This window comes from Aulostomus chinensis, chromosome 21 (genome assembly GCF_037954235.1).
Source record: "Aulostomus chinensis isolate RoL2024-O1b breed Wild chromosome 21, RoL_Achi_v1.0, whole genome shotgun sequence".
Taxonomy (NCBI): Eukaryota; Metazoa; Chordata; class Actinopteri; order Syngnathiformes; family Aulostomidae; genus Aulostomus; species Aulostomus chinensis.
Window position 1 is genome coordinate 20430162 of NC_141340.1, and position 12226 is coordinate 20442387.

Below are 12226 nucleotides of genomic sequence, written 5' to 3' on the forward strand. Positions count from 1 at the left end.
TTCCCTATGAGGACAAGCTTCTGTTCCACGCCCTGCTGTCACACCTGGGGGTGCAGGACACGACCATTGTGTGGCAGAAGAGTCCCTCTGGCCAGAGGCTCCCAGTGGTTGAGGGAACTCCCTCCACCTTCAAGCAGGAATCAGCAGAGCAAGCAGCTGAGATCTGAGCTGAGCGTCTGGAGCAGCCCAGTGCCCCTGGTACTCCATGCAGGATTCCCTATCAGGGCTATCACCTCTCCTGCCCCTGGTACTCCACACAGGCTTCCCTATGAGGACAAGCTTCTATTCCTAAAAATGCTAAAATACTGTCAGTATAGAAATGATACTGAAGTATCGGGACCAGCAGGTACACCATTATCTTGGAGGGGGTGGGTTGTGATGGACATATAACATTCGCAGAATTGGTGTCAAGAAATCAATAGGGGTTGATCAGAAGTTGCTATATTTATCATTCATTCACCAATGATTTTGTTGTTGCTGTGAGACCATGTTGTGGGACACAGACAGCCATTGAGGACTCGCCCCAAGCACAGAAAATGACTCATCCTTACTCCTACTTATTGACTTCATCACTCCCGCCATGAATCCTATGTTCAATAAAAATCACATGGTGAAACAATGAAATAAAACAGCAAATTCTGGAATCAGAATCGTGAACAGAATACTTGATTCATCCCCAAGGACAGTTCTATTCACTACAGGGTTCTCACGTGTCCTGGAAAACCTGGAAAACTGGTCAACAGTTTTCCAGTCATGGAAAATGATTAAAAAAGGACAAATGTCCTGGAAATGGTTAACATTTATTGGAAAAATTAGGTATCCCCCCTACCTTGGGATCGCATGCTCGTGGGTTGAAAGTTGGGCGCGTGCATGTCTGTCGTCACCGTCTGAGCCCAGCACTTCTCTGCCTCGAGCCCGCGCAGCGCCCACGTGACGCTTCCAGCCAATCAAATCAGCATTTCCGCTTGGAGCGGTTCTGCAGCCCAGGGTTCTCAGTTCATTTGGTCGCGAGATTTAGCGACTTTTCAGACGCTGTTAAGGATTTAGTGCCTCGAGACCAAACCAGCAACTCTAAGTTGAAAAGTGTCGCTGGTGGCGGTCCGCCAGGGTGAGATTGTTCTCCCCAGCAGCCTCTCGGTACTCTGTTGAGTGACAGGCAGAGGAGAGTCAGTGGGCGTGTCTCAGAGCTCGGTTTGAGAACGTGCTCAGAGCAGAGCTTCCAGGTAGTTATGGTTAACAGGTGAACACCTGAATGGGCCTCGTTTCAATCAGTACTCCACACTTGTTTGACTGTCTGACAATAGAAACGGAAAATAAGAGAATAAAAGCAGGGGTGAGTCACGTGGGCCACCTGAGAAACGGTTGTTTCCCCGGTGGCGACCATGGGACAGTCACGCCAGGTTATTTGATTGAGAAGATACCTTTTTAGGAAAGTTAAATGTCTTCTAGTCTTTTCTACTCATCTATTAACTTAATTGATTTCAATTTTTTCAGCCTAAATAGCTGCTTGTTCAATTAACTCTTCTCTGGAATTATTTTAACATCTTTTTAAAGCCAATGTGACATTTATGAATTCATTCCATGTTCATTAGAATTGTTTCTGTCTGAAATGGGACATGTGTAATACATTGTTTCAAATAAAAAAATAGCGTCCAGAGTAGAAAAACCATTGATTCTGACTCAAGGTGATGTAAGGAACAATAATACGTGCAATTTTGCCTCCATCTGAAAATGATCTGCTGGTTTGTCATGCTAATGAAGTGCTGCGCTGTAGTCCGTGGTGTTTGCCTCATTCTATGATACCTTTGTCAGAATTATTTCTCCGAGATAAATTATATACTGCACATCAAACGTAGGAGTAACAAACATGGAAACAATCTGCTCAATGCAAGTTACAACTGGAGAAAGGAACCCTTCCAAAGTGTGAGCGGGACAGAGACATGTAGTCGTGCACTGGTCCTCAAATGGAGGGACGTGGAGGTCCTCCAGGGGTACGTGAAGCTTTTCAAAAATATAAATAAATAAATCTGTCATCTGCACTTCTTTCTTAGAACGAGTTCCTTCAGTGGTCAACGTGGAACCCAGTGTGAACAGAGGAGCCAGTGACAGTTTCAGAAGCAAAGCCAGAGAGAACTTCAAAGGTGCTGGACTGAAAGATGAGAAAATCCAATCATTCGCCTTTCCAAGAGTTTATTTGAGCTCAAAGTTCAACACCAAAAACACGCCATTTCTCAACATACATATTCTTAATATGTACATCACAAACATTGGAAAAGAGCGCGTACCTCCCCGCTGAGGCTGTTGGCTTTTATTGTGTGACTGTGAGTGTGTGTGTGTGTGTGTGTGTGTGTGTGTGAGTGAGTGAGTGTGTGTGAGTGAGTGAGTGAGTGTGTGTGTGTGTGTGTGTGTGTGTGTGTGTGTGTATGTGTGTGTGTGTATGTCTTTATCACATTGTGGGGCTCAAAACCTGAATACACAGTCACAGCGTGGGGACCAAAATTTTTGTGGGAACCAAAAACCCACAAAAAAAACCTTGAATTCAGTGAAAAGAAGGTCACAGGGATGCCCTGTCACATTTTCAGGGGTATCCCTACAATGCACAGAAACCAACTTTGTGTGCTTATATGTGCTTAGGAGAGGTAACTCAGTACCGGCACCTAGTGGTAGGAGTTGGTAATGCACAAGCACACAACTCACACACACTTGGCTCTCCTGCGCATGTGCAAGCACATTTACTTGTCTTTGTGGCATTGTACGGACACCAGACAGGGACATGCAGTCAGAGACGGATTATTCGCACTGAATACTGGTTAAACATAGATTTATTGTATCTGCACTACGTATTTACAACTGGTTATTTGTTAATCATTAATCATTTAATATATTTATCAAATTGTCTACCCTAATTGGAATGTTTTATTGTTTTTACACAACTATATTCTATTTTACTTAATTTATCCATTCGATTACCTTCCCTAATCAGAATATTTTAATGGATTTTAGCTAACTGTTTTATTGGGGCCAGATGGTGGTTCGCAAGAAAAGCCGAATGGACGAGATGGAAGATAGCCCATACTGTGCTAGCTTAGATTATATAACTTTAACGTTACAATGTAAGGAAACAGTTAGCTTCATAAACATATCCATATAAATTATGTTACCTTTGATAAAGTGGTCACTGCACACACCAGTATTATCTGACTCCGCTCCTCCTGACTGCAGACGAAGTCGCACCATAGCAACGCAGTGACATGCTGGCGTGTGCAAACAAGCTTATAAGCAGGGGTGCACATGAGCGCTACCGAGCGCGGGGACACGAAACACGGAACACGAAAATAATTACTTAGCGGGGCCTGTCTCTTTGACAATTTGAGAAGTGCTTTTCCCCGCGCTCGGTAGCAGTCGGTACGCAAAAGCGTATAAAAGCCTTTGAAGCCGAGCGCATTTGTCCAGGTTCCTTACGCATGCGCGCATGCGGACCACTTATGTGCACCCCTGCTTATAAGATAAACTAGTGCTTAATTATCCTAACTTCCAAGTCAGGGGTATAATGTCTCATACGCCATATTAATGAGGAATATGTATATATAATCAAGAAAAATTGGGGAAAACTCTTTATGGATAAAAAGTTTCGTTTGTATTGAATGAACAGATTGGATTGCCTTGATACGGTTTTCGTGACATGCCCGGTGGGCGGAGTTGTTAAGTTTTATCTATAACAGTATAACCACCCTTACAAGACGTGCTCATAATACGAAACAAGCGCTCCTTGGCTGGAACTACGGAGGAGAGAGGAGAAGCGGCAGTCTCGCCTTTCAATGTCAGCACAGCAGCCAGAGCAGCGTTAATAAAAAGGTAAGTTGTGCTGGCACAACATTAGGATTTATTTCAGTGAACTGAGCTTGTTTTATATGATTTAAATGTGGTCTAAATGTGGTCAAACCATGAAGAAATGTTTTTGTTTTTTTTAAACAGGTAACCATAAAAGCTCACATTTACCTGAACGTGAGCTAGCTAGATAGCTTCGGTTAACATAAAAATATTAAAATAAATGTTACAATTTCTTACAAATAACAGGAGTGTTTCTGTTTTTAAAAAGTCAAAAGACAAGAAAGTTTGTGCACGGACCACAATTTCTTTACTCATGAATGATAATGCCAGCTAGCTAACTAAGCTAACAACGTTAGCTAGCTAAGCTAATTGGCTAATCGGCTCGAAGTTGTTAGGAACAGCAGGCACGTGTCTGGCTAAAAAAAAAGTTGGTTTCATTTTATTTTGAATCAGTAAAGCATAAAGTAGCACGATAAATGGGACACAATGAAGTTTTTTTGTATTCTTTTTCAAGTTTAACATGAGGGCTATGCCTCATGTTAGTGGTATAAGTTTGAAAGTGGAAAGTGAAGCACCCAGTTTAATATTATGAAGCCCTTTGTAAAGGGAGTCCATCATTTCTCAATTAGGTAGTGTGTAAACTGTTATAAGGTTGTTTGGACCAGTGTTTCTCAAACTCGGTCCTCGAGCGTCACTGCCCTGCATGTCTTATACCCTTTTTTACACCAAAATTAGTGTATATATGTAGGGTTTTTAAATGCGGGTAAACCCCCCAGAAATAGCCATTGCCAGCAGTCCTGGGTCTGATTTAGGTATCTGCAAGGCTGTCAGGATCCGACATGCTGAATTTGGAAGAGAGAGCGCAACACACTGAATATTTGGGAAAGAGTGTGCGCGAGTGAGCTGATAGCAGAGCTAGCTGACAACAGGAGCAGGAGAGGGAGCAGGTGTTGAGAGAAAGCAAAGCTGAATGAGAGAAATATGGTTCAAGCCTGATAACAATCCATTCATTTGAATCAGACTTGTTGAAGACATCTAAAACATGCAGGGCAGTAGTACTCAAAAACTGACTTTGAGAAACACTGGTTTAGAGTTTTTTAACCCAAATTTAGGCTGATTTGTTATTGTTGAGTGAGGGACAGGTGCGGTGTGGAGTGGCTCAGCATGTTGCCATTTTTTTTTCCAATTTAGATTTGGTATATGGAGTGGTTCATTTTCTGATTGCATTGTTTGAAGTTTGAACCTTGTATATTAAAGTGTTACACTCTGGTGGTCTACATTTGGTTGTTAAAGCTAACAAAGAATTTTTATGAAAAGATTTATGAGGCTGTCTAAAAATATCTAAGCATTTTATTTTATTTTAGGATTTGCAATGTCAAGGAGATGCAGGAAACCACCATGACAGGATGCAATAGAACATGCTGTCAAGGCCCTTGACAAGACAGCAGCCTTGGAAGTTCGATACATTAACTCTTTTAAAGGTACAGTATGTGTGCATGTGTTTATTCTTACCGCTTAATTGTACCCTTGTTTAGTGAAGAGAAGACATGGAAAGTTGCACAGAAATTAGCAGTGCATTTTGAATTTGGGGATGAAAAAGGATCTATCTATCTATCAAGGACATTAGCTCTGGTCTGGTGGCCTGACTGGATGCGGATGCACAAACCAAAGTTTGAAATTATTATATTTGGGGTGTTATTGTAGTTATAACCTTTTATTAATGATATCTGTTCATGATGATTATTGATGTCTTAGATCCCCTGTTTATGCAGCTAATAGGGATACAAAAAAATACCACAACTGTAAAGCTTTTAACAATATCTGCTTGTGCACTAGGGCGAGGTGTGTTTGCCAAGGTCCATTTCAGAAAAGGAGACTTTGTGGTGGAGTACAGAGGGGAACTAATACATTCTGAAGAATCTCTAAGGCGGAGGAGGGCATATCACAGTAGATGTGTTGTTTTCATGTTTGACTTCTACTGGCAAGAAAAAACATGGTGGGAAGGCTTTTACATTAAGTTTTAGATTTTTGAATGGTCAACTAGTTAGCAATTATAACCATTAGTAAGTGGCCTGTCTTGTGTATCTGAAGCTCTCTTTTTAAGAACTGGTATTAAATTACAATCAGTGATTAAATTTTTTGAGGCGAATCACTTATTTGCTGCCTTTCTAAAGTGTTGATGCAGCTCAAGAAGATGACAGCTTTGGACGACTCGTTAATGATGACCACGAGCATCCAAACTGCAAAATGAAGAGGATCATAACTGAGGGCAAACCACACCTCTGTCTATTTGCTCTAAGGGACATTCATGCAGGAGAAGAGATGTCATATGACTATGGTGGAACTGACTGGCCATGGAGGAAACAGGTTTGTCATAAATGAGTCACTGAATGCGAGTGTGAAAAATTGTCATTCATGGAAAGAAAGGTTAATGAATGTGAATGTTTTACAGTTTTACAGATTGACACTAACGCAACTTCCATTCATTTATTTAATACTACAACATATTAATAATGTACAATGTCTGGTGTTTCTAGTTTTAGTCAAATGTGTGCAAGAGTTACACTTGTGAATACTCTTTGGTTTCTGTAATAGTAGTCACCAACTGTAATGGTGACTACAGTGCTATAACAGGCTACACTCTTGTGACTGGAATCAGAGAAAAGACGATTTGGAATCAGAGAAAAGACGATTTGGAATCAGATAAAGGACGGTTCAAACATAAATATCACAGATGTTTTCCTTCCCATTTTGTCTCTTAAACTAACTTGTTTCTGTTGACGAGCTACTCCATAATGATTATGAATTATCATTCCAGGCCGAAGGACAATCTTCTATGACTGAGTCTTTGGACACTGAAGTCTCCAGAACAGCAGAGCACACTGCGCAGAGATCTTCAGTCTCCCAGATGATGGTAATAATCTGTTGTTTTTAAACCCTTCTTTTGTTTCTAGTTTTAGTCAAATGTGTGCAAGAGTTACACTTGTGAATACTCTTTGGTTTTACTTTAGATCTTTACAGCTCTGACGTCAAGTACGGTGCCAAGCACACTCTGGTTTTTGTGATTTAATGGGGACCGTCACACACTTGTCTGGTTTCTCTTAATTGTTGGGACCATCGTAGGTAGATGATATCATACAGATTTAATGATAGTCCCCATCATACCAGCTTTTGGTCACACATAAATTCAGTCCTGTCATACTTCACCTCTGCCTTTTTTCATCTGTAATCATTACAGTATTCCTACAGCAGGCAACCTATGTAAGACAGAATCACAGCCAACTTGAACCTATCAAAAGTAACTTTGATTTTAAGTCAGATACAGGAAATATTTTCCAGGTGTATTCAGTACTGCCAGTTAACCCAAATGCTTTTGTAAACAGGACACTAAAGTGATGGCTGCTGACATGGATTTTACAGTCATATGAGTAATTATCTACAAATCTATAGTTTCCACCTCAAATAGCAATATTCACGAATAGTTTTTGTCATGCCGTGTCTTTGCCATATATTCAAATTACTTTAATGCCACCATGGTAAAGTACATGTTAGTTTTTTGAACAATATGACAATGTCTTGGTTAGTTTTTCTACACGTCAGTTTTTATACAGATGTATATGTTTGCGTATTTTGTTGTCATATATATCATTTCTTCACTTTTTTTTCTTATAGGGTTCAGATGAACCAGAACTCTTTCCTGCAACTGACAAAGTTACACTTGTAGATTACACAGATTCTGACGAATCTGAGTCCATGCACAAGTCCTTCCCAGTTGAATGGAAGCTGCCAGGTAAAGTAATGTTAATACATTTTTGAGCATTTACATGTATGGTGGTTTGTTCATGTTCTTTCTTTTTGTACATTGGTACAAATGCAAATTACATGTCTTTTGGACACTCTAGACATGTCCGACTTCTGAGTTTGAGTCTGGACCTAGCATCACCGACCAGGACAGAGATTATATTCCAAGGTTGAGGAGGACCAAAAGCATACAAGTAAGCAACACACTATGTAGAGAAGAGATTAAAACGTGCATGAAATTTAATTACTGATAGTTTGCATCTTGAGTTATGTGCCTGTGGAAAGTGTTTAATCATGTGCTGACTTTAATTGAATTTACTTTTTCTTTTCTGAAGGTGAACAGACAGATTGATTTTGATTCAGATGAGCTTTTTGACCTCACCTCAGATGACAGTGGAGAGGAATATATTCCTAAGAGTAGTGAGGATTCTTCTGAAGGTACAGATACAAGCGAAGTTATTGGCCCAGTCAATCAGGAAGACAGCATGCTCAGATTTCCAAACTTAGGAGAGTGAACCTTGTGAGCATGTCAGAGTGAACGTCACACTTGTGCGTGATTCAACATGGCGGCACACATCTGAAGATACCAGAACAAGCTAACTCCTTAAACGCCGATTCACACAGTTAGATCAATCGGAAACTCAAACCACGGAAAGCGATTTTCAACTCTCTCATCCACAAACAATCCTCAAAATAAATCTGGAAGAAGAGACAGTGGAAAGTCTGCAGGAGTACGTCGACGAGTGCTACCACCAACTCGTCATGGGCAAGACGGACAACGTGACGACCCCACTTCCTAAAAGAAGCCGACCGTCCAGCGCACCCTCATTGCCCGATAAGGATTTCGGAGACATTCTGGAATCAATAGACAAAAAACTGACAAGTTTCGATGCAAGACTCTCTCTAGTGGAAATCCTCCACAGAGAGTTCCAGGCTCTCTGTGAGTCACTGGAATTCAGCCAGCAACAGGTGGCTTCACTGGCCGCTGAAAATCAAGCCCTTAAAGCCTCCATTAAATCACTCACCGAGGGGGCGACGGAGATTACAGTGGAGAACAAGCGGATGAAAGAGGCTATCCTTGACATCCAAGCTAGGAGCATGCGGGACAACCTGGTATTCTCCGGCATACCTGAGCAGACGGAGGAAGACCCCGAGATGTCCATCAAAGACTTCCTCCACAAACAGCTGAAACTTCCGATGGAGACCGTGAAGAACATCACCTTCCACCGGGTGCATCGCCTTGGAGGGAAGAGACCAGAGAAACGGCGGCCCAGACCCATCATTGCGAAGTTCGAGCACTTCAAGCAGAAGGAGCTGGTGAAGAGCCGGGGCAGGGAACTGAGAGGAATGGACTTCAGTGTGAACGATCAATTCCCTAAGGAGATGCTGGAGCGCCGCAAACGCCTGTTCCCTGTAAGGAAGAGGTTCATCGACGGAGGATCCCGCGCTGTCATCGCGGTGGATAAACTGTACGTTAACGGCCAGCTGTTCCGTGATCCGGAGATCACCCCTTGGCTCTGCTAAAGCGCGTCTCCTCTCTCCACACGGAACTCACCGGATTCAGCCGAGAATTGTATTAGCATGATGAAGGTCATGGATTAAGGTAACACCAGTTTCTCTCATTCGTTGTTTTTTTGTGTTTTTTTTTCTTCTTTCTCTCTTAATACTGTGTTAAGCCTAAAACATAAAAACACACATGGTAGACTGCTACATGCCGAGTTTACTCACGAGTGTGTATTTATGTGAGTATTTATGTGTGTATTTATGTCTCCCCTTTGTCTTTCCTTTCGTTGTTCTGTGTTACATGTTATTTTTAAATGTGATGTTTATATGGTTTGTAGTGCAGGGATATAATATTGTTACATTTGCCACACACATGCACTCTCATCCTCTCTGGCGCCACCACACACACACGCGCGTGCACAAAGATACAGGTACACATTCTCTCTCTCACTCACCTACTTGTTACAACTTACACTCAGTAGATTAGTTTAGACACGAACAAACTACGGTTTGTCACTTGGAATGTACGTGGAATCGGCTCACGTGAAAAACGGCTTAAAATTTTAACACACCTACAAAATTTACAAGCAGACATTGTCCTATTACAGGAAACCCATCTACCTAAAACAGGTAAGCATGTGTTAAGCCCGCTGTCCCCGCACACATACACAGCGAGTTATAACACCAAGCAAAGAGGCATAGCCATTCTGATTCACAAAAATGTCAGGTTCACTTGTAAAAACACCATCGTAGACCCAGAAGGTAGGTTTGTAAGAGTCACCATAGCCACACACAACACAGAGGTATGCATGGCCAGGATATATGGTCCAAATGTTGATGACCCCTCCTTCTTCCACAGCTTCTTCACTGCACTTTCAGCCCACTCAGACACAGCACTCATAGTGGGAGGGGACTTCAACCTGGTATTGAACCCACAAGTGGACAGAATCAGTAGAGCAGCTAGTCAGCGCAACTGCCAATCTTCCGACATAATAAAGCAGTACATGAGTGATTTCGGTCTTTGCGATGCTTGGCGCTCACACCACCCCACACTTAAGGAATACACCTACTACTCACCAGTGCACCACTCCTCCTCTCGTTTGGACCACTTTTTAATTAGCAACTCAATTGTGAAGGATGTCTTTGACACCAAGATTCACCCCATTGTCATTAGCGACCAGGCACCAGTCACTCTGACACTCACAAAAAAAACTAGAACACCGCTTTCTAAACAATGGAGATTTAATACATCGTTGCTCAAGGACCCCAATTTTATTAAATTCTTTAAGGAGGAATGGACAATATTCTGTGAGATAAATGACCAGCCTGATGTCTCAGCCTGTGTGCTATGGCAGGCGGCAAAAGCAGGCATGCGGGGCAAAATAATATCTTACTCTTCATATAAGAAAAAACAGGAGAAAGCTCTCGAAACAGAATTAAATGAAAAAATTAAAGCCTTGGAGACAACTTATGCTGCCTCCCAAGAGGAACACCTACTGAGAGAATTAAGGGAATTAAAACTAAAACTAAATAATTTACTCGACATCGAAACACAATTTCAGCTGCAGAGACTACACTTGGAGAACTTTGAACATAACAATAAATCCAGCAGATTTTTAGCGAACCAACTAAAACGGAACAAAGAAAGAGCAACAATATCCTCCATTAAGGACTCCAATGGGGAAACAACCTGTGACCCAGAAGAAATCAATTACATTTTTAGGGAATTCTATAAAAAAAAACTTTACTCACCTGAGATTAACCCATCCAAATCTTGCATTGAAAACTTTCTAAGCACACTTGACTTGCCAAAATTAAATCAAGACCAAATAATGGCTCTGGAGTCTCCTATTTCTATCGAGGAACTTCAAGAAGCCCTTAAACATATGCCAAACAAGAAAGCCCCGGGACCGGATGGCTTTCCTGCAGAATTCTACAAAGAGTTTTGGCCTGAGCTTGCACCAATATTCTACAAAATGTTCACTGAAATACAGGAAACCTCGACCATGCCACCCGACATGAACCGTGCGATTATTAACCTTCTCCTTAAACCGGACAAAGACCCAGCACTTCCATAAAGCTATCGTCCAATATCACTAATAAATGCAGATATTAAAGTCATCAGCAAGGCGCTAGCTAGAAGGCTTGAAAAAGTAACACCTCACATAATACATCCTGACCAGACCGGGTTTATTAAAGGACGGCACTCTACTAACAACACACGTAGACTTATCAACCTGATAGACGACTGTAACAGTCAGAGCAAGGATGCCATAATTGTCTCCCTAGATGCAGAAAAAGCATTCGACAGGGTAAATTGGAACTTTCTCCTCACCACATTACAAAAGTTTGGGTTTGGAGATAACTTTGTGAACTGGATCAAAACATTTTACCGCGCTCCCAGTGCTTGTGTCAGAACAAATGATCAAACTTCTCCAAGCTTCTCTCTCCAAAGAGGAACCAGACAGGGTTGTCCACTTTCCCCTTCCCTTTTTGCTATATTCATAGAGCCACTCGCAGCTGCAGTCCGGCAAAACAACAACATCAAGGGAATTGATGCTACAAATGTGATCCATAAGATAAGCCCTTATGCTGATGATGTATTACTTTTCCTACGGAATGCACAATCATCTCTCCCTGAAACGATAGCACTCATTGACAAATTCTCAACCATTTCTGACTACTCTATTAGTTGGAGCAAGTCAACTGTTCTTCCCATCAACTCAGGTTTCCAGAGTATGCTCGCCGCACCACTACGGCCAGGAAACATTAAATACCTGGGCATCAACATCTCTGCCAAATTGTCTGACTTGACACGGCTAAATCATACCGCCCTAATCAAAGAAATAGAGGACGACCTCACCCGGTGGCGCACACTATCCATATCACTTATGGGAAGAATAGCAACAGTAAAAATGATGATCTTGCCAAAAATCAACTATGTTTTCTCGATGGTTCCGACCCAACCTCCCCGGACTTGGTTCAAAACACTCGACTCTAACATCTCCAAATTTCTCTGGAAAGCTAAGCCACCACTATAAGCTTAAAGACTTTACAAAAGAGTAAAGACTATGGTGGCTTGGAACTACCA

At 41.8% G+C, this 12226-nt stretch overlaps 1 protein-coding gene across 3 annotated transcripts; it reads left to right on the forward strand.

The window, feature by feature from the left end:
- The first annotated feature begins 895 nt into the window (after positions 1-895).
- On the forward strand, positions 896-11880 carry LOC147242017 (uncharacterized). Of its 3 annotated transcripts, none has more exons than XR_015110956.1 (6): positions 896-6198; positions 6650-6745; positions 7504-7621; positions 7734-7826; positions 7968-9235; positions 9995-11880. XR_015110956.1 is itself a non-coding variant. In XM_086191755.1 (5 exons), exon 5 carries the CDS (start codon positions 8395-8397, stop codon positions 9154-9156), a length of 762 nt encoding a protein of 253 aa, XP_086047881.1. In that variant the 5' UTR covers positions 896-6198; positions 6650-6745; positions 7504-7621; positions 7734-7826; positions 7968-8394; the 3' UTR covers positions 9157-9722. The 3 variants fall into 3 exon arrangements, 1 of the variants encoding a protein (XP_086047881.1); XR_015110957.1 differs by lacking the exon at positions 9995-11880 and having other exon boundaries at positions 896-3855; positions 5196-6198; positions 7968-9722; XM_086191755.1 differs by lacking the exon at positions 9995-11880 and having other exon boundaries at positions 7968-9722.
- The last annotated feature ends 346 nt before the right edge of the window (positions 11881-12226 follow it).